The sequence below is a fragment of the Hydractinia symbiolongicarpus genome, chromosome 6 (genome assembly GCF_029227915.1).
Source record: "Hydractinia symbiolongicarpus strain clone_291-10 chromosome 6, HSymV2.1, whole genome shotgun sequence".
Taxonomy (NCBI): domain Eukaryota; kingdom Metazoa; phylum Cnidaria; class Hydrozoa; order Anthoathecata; family Hydractiniidae; genus Hydractinia; species Hydractinia symbiolongicarpus.
This window is the reverse complement of record NC_079880.1, coordinates 22270574-22288789: the sequence shown is the minus strand read 5'-3', so window position 1 is coordinate 22288789 and position 18216 is coordinate 22270574. Positions and strand designations below refer to the sequence as shown.

Here is an 18216-nt window from a genome sequence, read left to right as displayed (position 1 = left end):
CATGAAACTCAATTAACAAATTAATTCTCGCGAAAAATCAATTCCTTTAAAGCGCCAGACGCTTTATAGCGGCAACCTTTCTTCAGCGGTCGTCGTTTCAAGGCTCCAATTTACATTACCCTTAAAATAACTTTATTTCTGAGGAAACATTGGTAGCTGAAATGCGTTTATCATCCCTAAAGCAAAATGCTAGCTGAAATATGTTCATCATTCTATAAAACATTTTGATGAGCGTCCGAAACTCTGTTCAATAAAGCTACGGACATTATTTTTTTACAATTGCAGTGAGAACGTCAACAAACACCATAATTTTCATCCCTCTATTCTTGAATAATGTATGATCATTTTACATAGAATACATAAAATTATTTCAAAAGTTTGAACACGACAGTCGAAACATTAAAATTCAATTCATTTACAAGTATAAAAAACATGATATGCAACCTCCTTCCCAGCGTCTTTAAGATTTGTGAACGAGTTAGCCAAAATACGCCTGCAATTTCCCCCAGGAACTGCGAGGTTTCGGTACGAGGTTGGACGACATAGAATGATACAACGCTTATAAACAGCGTGCTTCAGTCCCTGTCAGGTTTGGGAATTAGGTTGTATAACATGGATAGATAAAACAGTTACAGTGGACAAAGTTGATATATATAAAGTCACGTGGATATGCTTTTGTTTTCTCGAGATCGGTACCGTAAATATATCTCGGAAAAGTAATGGAAAATAAAGTAACTTAATAACAATAAAATATATAGAAAAAAAAAACTAAAAATAAGAACATAACAAAGATAAAATGTAAAATTAAAAATAACTAAGCAACGAAAATAAAAATACTTAACAAAAATTACAATAAAAACAATAATTCAGAGTAGTTTGTCTAATTTCAATATATATCTACATTTTTTTTATTCTTCTTTATTTCCACACAGTTTCTTATTTACAATCGCAATGTTTTGTTCTTTGCGCAGACTTGTATCACATTTGCACAGACCCGTCCGTGTTAATTAAGCCAACGTTGATTGCCCTCCCAATTCGATTATCAAAATCTGTTCCCTCAGGCCCATCATCCACTTTCTTCACCAAAGATTCATTTTCCAAGGTTAAGATCTTCTCCGTAAGCTTCGCGACTTCGTCACCGACAATTTTACATTTCGGCATAGTCACATTGACGCTTTTCGTTTTCGGCGTTCCGAATAATTCCTCGCACCCGATTTCACCGCGTGAGATTCCGTCACATTTCACCGACAAGTCGTACATAATTCGTTCGGATACATGGGAATCCATCTTGTAATCCGGGTGGTTACGGATGTAATCTCTCATCCAAGACGCCATAGTCTTGCGTTTGCCTATAACATGAAAATAAACTAATAAACTATTACAATTTTCTCGGACCCATGCTTGGCAATGACATCAAAATTAAAGCCCTGCGAAATTACTAAGACTATTTTTTATTATCCTAAGCCAAACACTATGTTCCCGCAAATGACAACAAAAATTGACAATATAAGCGAGTTTTATTTAAAAAAATGAACCTCCTCTGACTAAACGCTCAGTAGAACACGAGTTACATATTTTTTCGGTTAGTGAAGTGTTTTTCTTGTTATACAAAACTATACTATATGCCAATGCTACACATAAAAATACTACAAAAGTGCATACCCGAGGCTCTCTTGCTGATAAATGTCAAGTATTGACTGATGGTGCAACCAGTGTCAATATCCATATCAATACTTTCCATGTAACTCCTCATCATCGATATCAGCCCTGGGAATCCATTCTCCTAAAATTAGGCCAAATTGAATTTTTGAAACCTTTCTCCATTTTGCATAAGATTTTTCTGTTTTTATCTCCAACCAATGTATGCTTTTAAACCAACTCTCCTTCGCGCATAATTTTTAGATAACTCCTTTGAAAATCACAGCTGTAGTATATCTTTGTTTTTGTCAGATTTGGTACAAAAAATCAACCAATAAAAACCGAGGTATATATACCTATTTTTCATAAAATCTGCATGGTCAGCAAGAAAATAATTAAACAAATAAATAAACAAACTCATCGCATAAATAATTAAATTATACCTTTCCATTAATAATGGTGTCAATGGACATCAATTCTTCGTTTTGATGAGCTAAAAATTGAATCGAGTTATCTCTTACAATAAACACTTATTGTGGGTAGCAGTTTTGCTCTTGTACACACACACACCTCCAACTTTCAGGAGTGGGCTACTCTCACAAGAATTCTGGGGTACTACCTTTTTGTGTAAGTTGGTACGTATACTATCGCTCTATTTTTTAAAAATCATATTTTCTAAAAAGTCAAAAAGTGGACTTTTTTACGCATTACAGACCGGAAAACAATTTTGGAGAGGACCTTAACCTACAGTAGACTCCCGAGAACTCTAACACCGGTTAACACAAACTTTTATTAGCTCGAACTGTTTTCGACGGTCCCTGGACATTTCTAAATACCTCCTTACAAAAACTACTCGTGAACTCGAACCCCGAATAACTCGAACATTTGTTTTCTCGAACCATTTTTGGTCCCCCTTAAGTTAATTTCTTCGGGTAACTCGAACTTTTTAGTGTCTAGGTAGAAAATAAATGTTCAAAATAAATACTGGTATGTAATTTAGCCAGAAATTTCGAAAAAGATAAATGGTTCTCTTTACAAAGAAGCCAAAATGTTTCTTTTAATGACAATATGATAAAAGAGAAGGCTATTCAATTTGTTCTATTTTTTTTAAATGTCTACTCGCCTTAACTCGAACTAATATCTCATTTTTCTCTAAGTCCGAATTAACGGGAGCTTCGCTTAACATTCGTTAACTGGAACTGTTTGCTCTGGTCCCAAGGAGGTTCGAGTTACCGGGAGTTAACTGTATATAATATATGACTTTGGGTAGAGGGGGTCACCTAAATATTATATCACTCCGGGTAGAAATTTACCTAAATTTTCGTTACCACTTAGGTTAAAAGAAGACATTTTTACTTACAGCAAGTTAACGCTTTTCGAAAGTAAAACTGTCCTTGAAGAACAGCGTTTCGTTTTACTGCATTTCTCATGTTTTCTTCAACCTGGAAAAGTAACATATAACATTGCGAATTTACTGTCGTGATGTGTAAAATGTCGCGTATTTTATGAGAAAAAAAGTGGATTTTTGCCCACAAATTCCTTTTTAAACCCCCGATTGTCATTCAAAAGCAAAGATAAAGACAAATAACTTTTGTCCGGATATAATTTAAAAAAAACCATTTATACCAAATTCGATAATTTGATTACCTGACCCGTAAAATAAGCATTCTCTTCTCCCTATTAACACAACCCTGACATTCCGAGCCCTGTACAAACCCTGGTCACACAAACAACAACCGAAATGTTTTCACATTACATTGGAGCTGGCACAAGCCTGCAAAATTTACCTTCGATATTGGAATCAGCAAATTGAGTTTATATGACAAAATAACCCGGGTAAGCAAGACAATGAAAACAACATAAGCCGCATTTTCAAAATCAGTTAACTGCACCTAAATAAGAACAAAAAAAAACCATTCATTTTCATGATATTCATCATTTGTTTCTCATTTTTATGTCAGTGCTTCTTGCAATTATCATTATGCTTTTCACTGCATGCTTTTAGATAAAATTACAATGCCTTCAGCAATACCTCAATTGGGCGGAATTCCACCCTCCACCCAATACTACTTCCAGGAGGTGGCGGCTTAAAGCGAACACTTTGCCAATTTGTGGATTGAATATTCTAAACAAACAAAAGCATATATGATACATGCTTTCATTCTTTAAGAAATTGGTTAACTTCTACATTGATTAATAAGTAAATAAGGTTTTTAATAATAATGCTACCGCAGATAGCAAGAACTCACGAGTGTTCAAATTATGACCATCATCACGTTTTAATTTTAAAAAACAAAATATAAAACCTCAAAATGATCTGTATCAACTTCGTCATCTAAATCCAACTTTTCAGCAAACAAAGAGATTGGATCTCTTATGAACAGATGAGCAATGTGCTCAGCTAATAATTCATCAACACCTATGAAAAAAATACACACAAATTGTACCCATGCAGAAAAAGAATTGGTGCCAAAATAGTACCAATACTGTAAATTACACAGTAAAAAAGCATCTGATTTTGTAGCATTCGTTTCGCCTGCTGTGGTCTACTTACTTAATTTCAAAATCTGAAGACATTCCATTACCTTACAATGAATACATCTGAATAATATTTGAAATAAAAAATTTGTAAATAATGATGGAGCACATTACATTGCCTGAAAATGTGTAGCATGTATCATTAGTTGTCGAAACGAATTCTATTTTGTAGACGTAACATTTTCTAGTGGTATGTTTTTAATATTTATGTTCATCTCTTATAAACAATGATATACAATTACTTTCAAACGTTAGAGAATGTCAGTACTGTTGTGCACACACTTATACCTGCATCTAGTAACATTTGTTTATGTTGCTCATCATAATTGACGGGTAGATCATTGTACCGTTTCCCAGATTCAGAAATGTACATATCTATGCAGTCGTATCTCGATTTCGGAATTTTAAACTTGTTTTCTTTTAAGGGCTAGAAAATAAATTACGTCAGAAAAAATTAATTTACTAGGCACAAAACCAGAGAGGCAAAAACAGTGATTTAAAAAAAAAGTGAAAGTAATACCTTTAAACCCTGCTCTTCGTCAGTTCTGTCATCAACAGAAGCAGCAATGACATCCCATCGACAATCAATATCTGCTAATGTACCTTGAAATGCAGGCGACGCAGCTCCCAGTGCCATCTTTAAAAAGACAAAAAACAGAAACATAGATTAAAACACACATTTGTGCCTGACAGAATATCAGTATAAAAACCATCAAAAGATAATCACTGCCAAGAGATATTCACCATAAACTTTATATATATAATTTATAGAATAGCAAGTCAACCGTCCAATTATTACAAACGTACCATAATAGGAGCCATAACAGCTAGTTGATCATAAAGAATTCGAGCTTCTTGAATATTACATGCTTGAAATGTTACCTATAGACATTTACTGTTTACTGTAATTCATAATATAAATCATAAATAATACAACAGAGGTTATTATTTGCTATATACTTCTACAAAATTTAATACTGTGTTTACCTGCAAGCATGAACACCCCATTCCAAATCCCTGGCAATCCATATAAATATGATCAGGTTTGATAGCCATTTTTCCTTCACCGTCATCGTTTGGTATGTCAGGGTAGAATGGAGAGGGTGTCTTCTCGTCACGGAACACTGAAATTAAAAAAAAAACTGTAATATATCTGTCATGCAAATTATGGTATCAATAAATGTAAAAATTTTACACTCTTGCGTTTTAAGAAACCTGTGACAAAGAAAAAAATTCTCTCATTATGATTTCTTATTATGTATGAACGATTTCAAGTAAAGTAAGAAACCTTAAAAACCTCCAGCTTTTTGAACATATACTGTATCTTTTTGTCTTTCTTTGTAATTGACTGAGGAAACTTTTTGCTCCACAATGCGAATTGTTTCATAGGTATCGACCTTTTTAATGTTATAAAAACATGTAATACAACCAAGGATTTATGGCATAAAGTTACAAGTGCAATCAGGAAAACGCATACATGGGCTTCTGTCCTGCTACACTCTCTAATGACAAAAAAAGTTTATGTCCATGAATTTCAACTCTATTTACTAGTGCTAACATTAGCTAGTTACTTTATGAACACCAATATTAAAGTATGCATAAAATAACAACACCCAGGATAATTATGCTGAGCAGACGAGAACATGTACAACAGATGGATCTCTTTATTTTATTTACTGTCTGTCTGACTAGTCTGTATGATGATGCTGGTTGACTGTCCATGTGCCAAAGTTGGTGGTTGCGAGCAATCACAAGCAACTTCCCATGGATTTCTCCACAGACTTAGGACTAGTTGTTAAATGATTAACAAATTATTAACTTCTAAAAAACTTTGAAGAGCCTGTCATGCATATTCATGCATTCTCTTGCCACCAGTAGTACTGAAACTTACTTAGACAGGGGTTAATTACTATGATTATAGGTGCAATTATAATGGCGTTTTCGATTGCAAAACCTTGCAGTATATTTATATTATTATTATATTATATAATTTATTATTTATAAGAATATAAAAGTTATTACTTAGTAAGAAAGTAAGTACTGTTATAATTCTGAAATATCACCTTTCAGTCATAAAAGATATTCTCATAAAAAGACGTATAGAAAAATCTCACATACAAGATTATAAAATAATAAAATAACATTAAAAAAATTTTTTACGAGAAAGCAATCCATAATATTTGTTAAAACGTGAAATCGAAATTTTGGGATAAATTTGTGCAATTAAAATGTCTCATTAAGGTAATTTTATAAAAGCATATTTTAAATTGGCTCTTGGACTAGCCATGGGACCATGGCATAAACTGTGTGAAGTGGCTTTGACCACTTGGTGGAGTACTTAATAACAGCCCTAAACTGCGCCACACATCCAGGAGGATCGCTTTAGTACAGGTATGCACTATGTTGCAAAGCGAGTGAAGCGTACACAGCATTGTGTACGCTTCAGTGTTTAAGGTGTAATAATTTATGTGTATTAATTAGGTGTATTTTAGGTGTAATTTAGGTGTAATGATTTATTAAAAAAATAACTCTTCTGCAACTTTAGCTGGAATGAAAACACAGTTTACAAACGTCATAGCAAAATCTGTTGCCCAACTTTTTTTATTTTGCGTGATAAGTTTGCGTGAAATTTTAAAAATTTATTACGACACTGGCCTTAGTGCTTAGTACGTAATCCATGTTGCACATTCGCATACTACTAATTCCCTTTTTAAAAAAACTTTATTGCAGTCTCAGGTTGAATAAAGACACAGGAAATAGTCACCTGTCACCGGGCTGAGCACTTAGTACAGGTAAACCTGCACATCTGTGTAGGTATAAATTAGCATAAGAACTATTGATTAAGAATTTTGTTGTAGCCAAACTGCACTTGGCTACTTTTACTTTGTAGCCAGAGGTATCTAAAGAGTTAGTCAGATAGCCACAAATCCAACATAATAATAATTAATGTTGGTTAGGATAAAAAGATTTTATACTAAACTTAGTAAAAATCTTAAAAGAATAGCAATAAAAAAGTAAAGCTATACCTAGCTAGCTAGCTGGCTTTAGGATGTTACCTCAAAATCTATGTTCGTAGCGGAAACCTTAAAATTGATTTGTTTAAGATTTATTTATGGCTAGAATACGTGACAATATATTTATCATAAACATGTAAAAACATAAAAAACAAATAACAAATACAAAGCTTTAGGAGGACAAAAGCCAGAACTTCAAGTTGTATGCATCAATGGAATGGATCACATAGCAAAAGGGTTCATAATTAAAATGGCGTAGTCAAATTTTACGGCTTTATTATTATAATTGTATTTATTTTATTTAAAAATTTTTATCTTAATTATTGTATTAGGTATTAAATAAATTACATAAATTAAATAAATTAAACCCCTGTTTTTGCAATGACTTTTAAAAGCCATCTTACTCCTGGTCTACCATCTCTTGCTGACGAACAGACAGAATCAGGTGTTATTAATATAGAGATGTGACAAAGTCAGCATTTTCAGATTTTTTTTCATCTAATATTATATAAACTTAAACAATGACAATTATTTGAAATATAATGGTTATTTGGCTGTCATAATGTCAATTTAGATAAATACCTTCCAAAAAAGTAAAATCTTTGGAGCTCATATAAAAAATTCTACCTTTTTGCAGCAAAAAATGATTCAATAGAACTTTCGTTTAATACTATGCAGGACTTGCAATTATGAAGAAATTTATGATTACCACAGCTAACAGCAATGGTAAGTTTAGAAATAAAGACAAATCAGATTTTCCTGTTAAGATTATGATATGCATTCAGGTTAAGTGTGTATTAAACTTGACAGATGCTTTGGCTAAGTAAATGTGTTGTTGCACTTTATTTCTATAACATGCCAAAGTCGGAAAAAATATTCAAAAATCCACTGTTAAACTGACAAGTCAAATTTGACTAAACTGAAATGTGTGTTTCTTCAAAAATATTAGACACAGGGTGACCAAACTTTTTCTCAAGACATTTCGTAAAGGTCACCGTGATTGGTAAACAATATATGAAAATAAGCAGTTTCACAACAAACCTGGTATATTTATAATCTGCCTTTTGCCACGCCTTAAACGGATATTTCTTGTAAGGGTCCTAATGATAAATATTTTTAATTAGGTTTTACAAAAATTGTATTGAGAGTAAAAAGAGTATTAAAATGCTAACAAAAAGGTTTAAAATAAAACTCCTAATGAACTGAATCATTGTACATCAATTATACATTGTACAGTCAAATGAAAAGCACAAGCAACTTAGTTCTTAGGTTGGCTTTTTATCCTTTCTAAAAGTAACTTATTTACAAGGCTTGTGTGAGTTACATAAGAACAGTTCATAATCTTAATAAGTGTTTGCACATTGAATGTGCTACACACAATAACACTAGCTAATTAATGAAAAATATGACTTGTGCAAAATATAGACATTCAAAAACATAAGCGGATCGATACTATAAATTACGTGTTATATATGTTAACAACTTTTTATTATGACTGAAGCTTTCATTAAATAAATTGGATTTGTCGACTCGCTTATGTTTTTATATAACACTAGCTAACTTCACATTCAAACCTTCATTTCAATATTTTTCAAATTATATAATTGTTAATTTTAAAAAATAACATACTTACTTAAACCTGGGGTGGTTAGGATATATTGCACGGTCAGGATAATATAAAGAGTTGGAAGATGGATTCAACGCAGGGGAAGCAGGACAGATAGGTTCAGTAAAGCCAGGACACCCAATTCTAAAGTACAAATAATATAGAATTAAACATCTATTTATAAAATCTTTTTCTAAGGAGATGGCATTCACAGAGAACCCATATTTTTATCCACTGATCTTGATGTAAGGCATTAAAGGCGCGTAATCACCGTTATCGAAAAAAATTAACATATACATTATATTTATTTATTTCAAGGTTCAGACGGAGTTATGACCTTCCTGAAAACATGAGGATGGAAAACATACTAGAAATGGAAATAATGGTACTTTAATATCTTGAATTTACTGCTGTTGTTTTCCAGCAGCCATATTCAACAATCTTGTTGATCTCTTATTCTTGTCTCATAAGCGGGCCGTCGCAAAATGTTCGTGTGAAACCGTAGATAAACAAACTGCCTTAACTTTAAATGAGCTCTGAGATGGAGTTCGAGAAAATCACAGCATTGGCTTGTAGTTATTAATTATGATAATTAAGCTTATCACGCTCTTTCTTTTTTTATTAGCATGACTGGGATTACTGCATATTATAAGCCAAAAAAAACCCAACGGGGGAAAATCCTCATTGTTATAGTTGAAGATAGTTGAAGTACTATGGAGATAATTAAATTTAGAGCATGGAAGGGGAAATTCTTAAAATTTAGGTATTCTAATTGTCTAGATCTGACAATGTCTCCATAAGGAAACGACTAACTGTTTGAACAAAGGAAAATAATCAAAAAGTAAGACAGCTAGCGAGGCAAAGCTGTCTTCAGAAACAACAACAAGAAGTGGTCAGTGTTGCAAAGAAGTCTGATTTCAGTAAGGTAAAACGTTCAAATAATAAAGAAAAACACAGAAACTTCGATTGATTTATCTGATTTATCATGTCCGGAACTTTGTGGATACATTTATAAAAACATTACGATGGAAACACAGCTACGGATACTCTCCCTCATTCATTATTTTTTCTGTAATGACATGAATCCAGCAACCGTGATCGATTTTGCTGTTCGTTTATTATCGCATGATTCATTCAATAAAATGGCGGTTTTGTAGGTGAAGTGAAATTGAGGTGAGTTTGTATTTCTATGAAACATTGAACATGTTCTGGTTGTCAGTTTTCAATAAAATTTTCAGGATAATGTTTTCTTATGTATATCTTTCAATTTATACAATAAAATTGGCAGCTCTAAAAAAAGTTGCCTACAGGTGTGATTATGCGCATTTAACTTGTTAAACTGAAATAAAAAGAACTTAATTTAGTTACAGCTGCTTTTCAATTATGTTTAGTTTTATGTTATAAGTACAAATAATTGGCACAGCATGACAATGGTCAGATTCCAATTAAAGTCTATCACCCTTAATCTTATGTGAACTGAGGAATCTTTGTTTGACTGAAAAGGGCTGCATGATTATTTCAAAAGTCAAACTCTTGGATAAAGGTATGAATTGGTTTTAATGTACCATTATGTCAACCCATATCTTTTTAACAACTACGAAACAATCCCAGTGAACCTACCTTAAAAAAATCTACCTTTTAATAATCTTAGATTTTTGTATTTAAATCACTTGTTACTAGTCATGGCATGTGTAAATTCTACACGAATTAGCCTGTCACAACAAAGGGGATAAAAATATATCACATTCGCCAATTAATGTTTCCCTAACAGGACTTTTCTTTCATGAACAAGACAAAAATTATTTTGGGATTTTAAGCTGCAGAACATTTGATTTTACTTTTAGATTAAATTTAATTGCCTCAAATTAGAATTGGGAAATCACAGTTCACTAGGCAAAAAAAGAGAGCGATATTTTCTGTGTCAACACTATAGACTTTTTCTCCTTAATACTTTCTTGGTTTTTCTCCAAAATGGATCTATTTCTAAATTCTCAAAATCTCTGATTTCTTGGACACTGTAAACCTAAACGTAATTCTCCAATTACTTTTGTGCCTGCCCATTTTTTCTTCCTTATCTTGTTCACTGGAAGTTTCTTTATACATGTAACATAACTTTTAGTGCCAGAAAGTGTTTGATTTTGCTATATTAAACAAAACATCGAAATGTCAATCCTTACCTTGGAAAAGCAGCAAAACAAACAGCAACTTCATTATTTGCATTTAGCACTGCCATAACTTCTTCTCTTCTGGAATTTAAAATAGAGAAACATTAAACATACATATATATTTAACAATATTTAGCATTTTTTATAACTACATTACTATTTACACACAACTCCTATTATTTACCTGTAATATTAATTTCACTGTAATATTTTGGCTTCATACAAAAGCTTCCTGACAGTTTTGCAATAAAATACAATGATGTTAAGGATTTTTAAAAAATATTAGATAATTTTATGTGAATTACAAAGTTTAGACTTTCTACAAAAGTATTTTTTGTTTCATAAATAAATATGAAAATATTTAGGTTTTATTGAACGGTTTTAGACTTGTTTTAGTTAAGTTTTTTTCTGACTAATGGGGAGTGAAAATAATTTTTAAAGCATAACATGACAAGAAACAAGCATGAAAGGAAACAAGAAATGTTTTGATATACCAACCTAGTTCTCATGCTGTCTTCAACTCTATTAAATTGAGTAAGGCAACCACCAAATGGTTGACCAGGAGTACCTAAGAAATTATATAAGAGGTCGAAAACATAAAGATTATAAATCTGGCATTCTAAACCAAATATTAATCTTAGTTTTGCAGCATGACTGAATAAAGCTTGCTTCAGAAGGATCTTTTAATTCTATTTCCTCCTCCATCTCCTCATCACCATCTTTATTTTACAGAATGCTCCAATTGAAAGTTTAAGGAATATCACAGATTAGTAAAGGAAAAATGAGAATTAATCTGCTGTAATTAAAAAAAATGAGATTTTTAAACATTAAACACCTTCATCTTAATAAAATCTATACCAAAGTTAACAATGTAGCTTCTTTTATGAATATCCAATCTTTGAGACAAAATTACACACAATTTACCTTCAATCATGTAATCCGCATATTCCATTCTCCAAGCACTGGTATTGTGACTAAATATAATAAAGCACTAATGAAATACGAAACCACATAAGAATGCAGTTAGCAACACTTAGTATACGAAGGGACACATTCTAAAGTTATTAAAGAAATGAAAACAAAATGATATCCTAAAAAAACATAAAATAATATCTTGGAAAACTTTATTAGTACCCTGGGTTATTATTTTCATCTTCTTGCAAAGCTTCCAGTATATCCGAACACTTCAACAAAAGACGAGCAGATTTGTTTTCATGATCCAAATAAACCAAAGTATATTCAATCTAAAAAATTTAATGTTAATAAACAAATCACTTTTGTTCTATCTTTAGGTAAGTCATAGACATTCCCAAAAATCTTTGTGGCAAATATGATAATATCAAAATTGCAGCTGCAGTCTCTAATTAGGCTGCAATAAAAACTTAAAAAATATTACACCTAAATGAATGATCAATGCAGATGTGGTCTTCTGCAATACTTCTAACTATTTTGGTTTATGTTTTTTATAAGGTTTGTAGTGATGAGTTCAAATGAAAAACTGAGAAGCATATTCTATATGTTTTAGTCAGTCAGGTGGCTTCAAAAGAAACTTTTCTCTGGTAGATAAGTTTTTCCTGCCAAAAAACCTGCCCTCCATGTCTAACTTTTTGTACGAATAAAACTGGTACTCTATCCCTGCAAAAAAGGCACTTTAAGTTAATTTTGTGTCCTACAAAAAATTTGGCACTATCTCCGCAAAAAATCACATGAAAGCAATTGTGTTGTGTCTCTTCATCTTCCTACTATTACAGGGTTCGAATTAGCAGTTTGCAGTTCGCAATTTGCGAATTGAAATGCTATTTTTGCGAATCACTTTGCTAAGAAAATGATAAAATTGCGAATTGAATACTTTTAAGTGATAATAGAAATGCTTCTTTAGATCGCATTGTAAAAACATAAGAAAGAAGAACGGCGATAGAAAAATGGTAATTGATCTAAGGTGTTCCCAGGCCACATCTAGATGGTGGTTTACTTTATTACAGAGTGCAGAAATTTTTGCGACCCGACTTTACTTTTCTAATTCGAACCCTGTATTATATGTGTATTATCAATTTATGATCTGTAATTAAGGGTCAGGGTCAACATATAAAGGTTTCCGGTCACCTGCTAGCTTTGCTGGTCTTAATTTTGTTCATCCACAAACTTACAGTGCAGCTGGAATGTAATCTACCGCGTACACGCTAATATTACACCTTTGCGTGGAGGACGGCAGTCGTTTGTCTTTTGTTATAATTAAATCCCTTAAGGGTTTTGCGAGTTTATATTTGCGTGTTAAAAAACAATGCGTTCAGAGCAATTATATTTCTTGTAATAGTGAGATGCATTGTGTAAATGTATTGATAACCTATTTCTTAATTATTAGCGTGAAGTAATTAAATAATAAAAATCTTTCACAAAGTTTTATAACTATTGCGATTTGAAAAAACATTTCTATCGCCGCTTTTTGATTTTAACCTTTTAAAATGCGATCTAAAAACATTTCTATTGCCGCTTTTTGATTTTAACCTTTTAAAATGCGATCTAAAAAACATTTCTATCGCCGCTATTCGTTTTTAAACTTTTAAAATACGATCTAATTTTTTATATTTAATTACTGCAATTAAAAATTTTAAAAGAGCTCGCGCAAAATAGATTGCTAAAATTGATCTTGCAACCTATTGTGATTAAACAATCGATCGCGTGGGATCATTGTTTATCAGCGAGGCAATTATTTTCTTAAAAAAACAAAAGCTATCACAATGTTATTGTTCTGTGTAACTATTCATGCGAATTTTGCGTCCACGGTAGATTACATTCAGACTGTACTGTACTATGAGAATAATATGGGTAGCCTAACATAACTATGACGTCATAACCATGCATATTTTAAACTGTCCTTTTTAGAGTAAATTAGAGTAAAAAAAGATAACAAAAAAAACACATTGGTTTTGACTTTATCTTTGATAATCCCCACAGCTACCCATCGTTATTATTGTGCGAAAAGGGTCTGGAGAACTAGCTAGCTGAAAACAGTGCGTGAGAACTCCATTTAAGTGAGGCGCCCAAGTTATCATTAAATATCGGCGGTTTAATGGCGCGCGTTGATGGCTGGATGGTTTAATACAATTTTTTGAATTTTTGAGTTATTATTCGTCGACCTACCGACTGACTCTATTTGTTGACTCTAACACCAGATAGGCCACCCTCAAAAACATAATTGGTTACGTCACCTGACCGACTCACTTTGAAAGGCGGAAGTCGAATCAGGGAGTTGGTAAATTTGTAAAAAATAAACCAAACAATCCACGAACAATCTTCGACACGCAACAAAATCCACCATTTACCTTTTCAGTGGTCCTCCGAATTACGAATGTTATTTTTATAGGGGACTGCGCTGTGCTACTTAGTGCTATACTTTCCTGCTTCACATTTATACGGCAATAGAAGTGAAAACCACCATCCACAAACTTACAGTGCAGCTGGAATGTAATCTACCGCGTACACGCTAATATTACACCTTTGCGTGGAGGACGGCAGTCGTTTGTCTTTTGTTATAAAAACCTAAAAAGCTTTTCTACCTTAGATCAATTACCATTTTTCTATCGCCGTTCTTCTTTCTTATGTTTTTAAAATTCGATCTAAAAAAGCCTTTTCATTGCAGGTTTTTGTGCTTAAACTTTTGAAATACGACCTAAAAAGCTTTTCTATCGTCGTTCTTAAGTTTTTAAAACAGCATTTCTATCGCCGTCTTTCGTTCTTAGGTTTTTAAAATGCGATCTAAAAAAGCTTTTCTATTGCCGTTCTTCGTTCTTAGGTTTCTTATAATGCGATCTAAAGAAGCATTTCTATTGCCACTTAAAAGTATTCAATTCGCAATTTTATCATTTTCTTAGCAAAGTGATTCGCAAAAATAGCATTTCGATTCGCAAATTGCGAACTGCAAACTGCTAATTCGAACCCTGTAATAGTAGGAAGATGAAGAGACACAACACAATTGCTTTGCACAATAGATTAGATAGAAAAAGATCTAGGCTTTAAGGTGTGAGTATACAAAAAAGCTAATGCTTTTAATTCACCAAAACTTAATTTTGATATATTAATGTATATATTTTCAGAAATCCTATATGATTACCTTTAAAATGGTATAAAAACATCTGGTGCAAAAAATTTTTTTTTTAAAAAATGTATTTAAGATAGATTATTATCCAAAAAAATTCTCTTTTCATAAAATACTTTTTTGTTATGCGATAAAGATCCAATATTTGTTCACACGTAATCATCTTGGGTATTAGTTTTTACTACTCAATTATGTTCAAAGTTATAAATGATAGCTGACTCAAATGGTTTTCGTATGTAGTTAAAAGAAGCTTTTGAATTTTTTCTCCTATTTCCCATAAGGATATTTTCTTTTTCCTTTTTTGTCTTCCGAAGTTGAATATAATTTACTATGAAAAACATGTAAAACCAGTTTATAAGTTAACAGTGAATGAAAATGTCCTAATGCCAAAAAAGCTTTTATATCATCAATAGAAGAAAAAAATCCAAAACAAAAATATTTGACTTGCCACCTAAAAGAAGATTAAAGCAAAATGTTTTTACTGCCGATCACCAAACTAGCACTAGTCGAAAAGATTTTGTTTCTAGAGTTTGTTTTTGCTTTACCCATACTCAACTGTGTATAATTGCGAATGTGAGCGAACACGTGCACCATAAACAGAAGATGTGAAAAAAACCTATTAACAAATAGTCATTACCATAGTGATCAATCATTATGCAGAAGTATATGATTTCTGTAAAAAACTTAAAAGCTCTTTTTCGCAGTGCTAAATTTTTAAGAGAGTATCACTTACGTTTTAAATCTCTTTTACAAAACTATAAAGGATGTGGGGTGGAGAGCACGCTTGGGGTGGAGAGCACGCTTAGCGTGGACAGGAATGTTTGATCTAAAAATGCTTTTTTGTATTTCTTGAGAATGAGTAGAAAGCGAGTTATGATGAGTTTTCTGACAATTAGAGGTTAAAAATTGTAAAAAAAATTTTAATACTAAATAACTCCAAAAGTAAAAAACATTAAGAAAAAATTAAAAAAGAGTTTTTAGATCAATGTTTTGTGATCACAAAAAAGCAAACAGCAAATTTGAGAAATTAATAGTTTTGTAACAGAGATCGCATTTGTAGGAGAGGGGTAATTTTTTTTTGTGTCTATTGAACCTTCAAATTTTATTTTTTCTTAATAATTTTTATACCATTAGGGGCCTTCGAAAATTTTTTCAGGCCCCGTTTGCGGGATATCGCCGCTAAGATTCAGACCCCTCCCCCCTCTTTTAGAGGATTTCCGTCCGTGAAATACACACATTCGGATAAATCTTGGAAGGCTCAGGGCGTGTTTTGTAGATAAAAGTTATCGGAATTGATGACAAGAGGAATTATGTTCACGAACAACGAAGAATTTTCAGGCCACAAACAAATTTTTAAAATTTCTCAATCTTTAGCGGATTTTTTTTCAAACTTCAGACCTCCTCCCCCCTTAGCAGCGATATCCCGCTAACGGGGCCCGAAAAATTTTTTCGAAGGCCCCTTATATAGGCAATCATATGGGCTTTCTAAAATTATATACATTAATATATCAAAATAAAGTTTTGGTGAATTAAAAGCATTTTAAAATATCACACCCCTTTTGTATACTCACGCCTTAAACGAATAACAAAATATGGCTGCGAAATATAGTATTTTTGTAATTTTTTCGGGAAAATTTTTTATCCGACCAACCTAGTCACTTTTGTAATTAGAAATGACGCTAAGCACACATATTTTCGATGGTGGACATATTTGTGACGTCCGCCTAACTAAAAGGAGAAGGGGGTCCCATAAGCCACAAACACCTGCATTTATAAGGACTCGTCTGGAACATTCCCGAAATGCAATTTCTTGTAACATAACATGCGAACGATAGTTGACAAAGGAGTTAATAAAATTTATTTAAAAGTTATTTATCAAGTAAATCTTATTATAAACTATCAAAAACAGTTCTTTTAAGAACTTCGCTACCACATAGCTAGTAAGTTTATTTTAATTTTTATAGTTTTTTGAATCATTAGTGTCTGTTTTTCTTTTCTTCTTGGGCATTGTTCGGGTCTATCCGGGTTTTTGGGGCAAATACTTGTTGTTTTTTTAAAACGCCGAACTCGCCCGAAAACGCCGCACTTTTTAGGGCGTATGCGGTTTTTATCACACCCTCCGGTTGGGATGTCTGAGTGATATGCATGATTACCGGCACCTCCTAATAAAAATGCACGCCTATTAACCATACTAGACAGCTAAATAGTTTACGATATAAAGAAGAAGTTGCAAAAGCGCAAAGAATGCAAAGAGAAACCATACCTCGTCCCCCCATTTTAGCGTATCTCTTTGTCGGTCCTTTAAGTTGTTATAAAGATTAATAAATTGTATGATTCCATGCTTCTTTATCTTCTCTGCATTCTTCTTTGTTTCCTCCCAGGAAAGTGGTGTACCTACACTAAGTAAACCCATTTATTTTGAAACTGAAAAAATCTCTACTTTGCTTCTCTCTTACGAAACTGGCTGCAGCTTTCTGTTTCTGCTCCGTGCAGCACTATTCACCATTTTAGAAGCGTCTAACAAAACAATAACACGCTCTGATAAGCCAATGAAGTTCGAGCAATCTTTGAATAACAAAACCAGCTGCGCGTCATCGTGACGATGCAAAAAATATTTAACAAAATAAGCAAAATATATTTAATACACCTGCAAAAATATTCTGAAAATGTGTAGTTTTTCGGACAGTATAAGAAAAAAATGTATCTACTTGAAAAGTTTGCAAGAATAATGATTATGTGAAACTGTTACACGTGATTAGAACGTGAAATGTCCTGCAGCACTAGAGCCCAGTGCCCTTCGCAGAAAGTTTCTAAGAATTTCTAAATGATGTTATTCTTTTCGGCTTACGGCAAAATTTACCTGACAACATCGATTGTTTATATTTCGTGGAGTTGATGCCCCTGGGAATGGCTGTCTCGTACATTTCTTTCATGTAATATTTTTCCTATATACGCTAATAGTAGATCTGTGAGATCTTTATCTTTCTTAGTGGATAGGAGATTTCATCATAAGTCTAGCTTGGGAGTATAGCTAGCTTGCGAGCAAGGGTAAAACGATGGCAGACATTGTGTGTGTCTCTTCTCTTTGTGCGGGTCAAGTTACACAGAAGAAACAAATAATATCTTTATCAAGAAATTATGTAACCAGGAGGCCCAGCA

At 32.6% G+C, this 18216-nt stretch overlaps 2 protein-coding genes across 2 annotated transcripts in view; one reads left to right on the top strand and one right to left on the bottom strand.

Moving 5' to 3' along the window:
• The window catches only part of LOC130647603 (DPY30 domain-containing protein 1-like), a 49782-nt gene that overhangs the window by 20724 nt on the left and 10842 nt on the right, over window positions 1–18216 (top strand). The gene's annotated exons all lie outside the window — the stretch shown is intronic.
• LOC130647597 (glutamate--cysteine ligase catalytic subunit-like) lies at window positions 307–17682 on the bottom strand. Its single transcript, XM_057453515.1, has 18 exons — window positions 17321–17682; window positions 12096–12205; window positions 11886–11935; window positions 11460–11529; window positions 10974–11042; window positions 8824–8940; window positions 8232–8290; window positions 5164–5300; window positions 4984–5058; window positions 4697–4813; window positions 4465–4603; window positions 3945–4057; window positions 3671–3763; window positions 3426–3530; window positions 2999–3080; window positions 2082–2131; window positions 1663–1783; window positions 307–1349 (listed from the first exon to the last, which is right to left on the bottom strand). The coding sequence occupies exons 1-18, from the start codon at window positions 17468–17470 to the stop codon at window positions 979–981; spliced, it is 2028 nt and encodes a 675-aa protein (XP_057309498.1). The 5' UTR covers window positions 17471–17682; the 3' UTR covers window positions 307–978.

Bases quoted from the DNA above. Each gene is read 5' to 3' on its own strand.
- LOC130647597 (XM_057453515.1), bottom strand. From the start codon at position 17,470: ATGGGTTTACTTAGTGTAGGTACACCACTTTCCTGGGAGGAAACAAAG. The intron at 11,043-11,459 runs GTTGGTATATCA...TTTAAATTCCAG, and splicing joins GAAGACAGCATGAGAACTAG to AAGAGAAGAAGTTATGGCAG. The intron at 3,081-3,425 runs GTAAATTTTGCA...TTACTTTTCCAG, and splicing joins TGCTGATTCCAATATCGAAG to GTTGAAGAAAACATGAGAAA.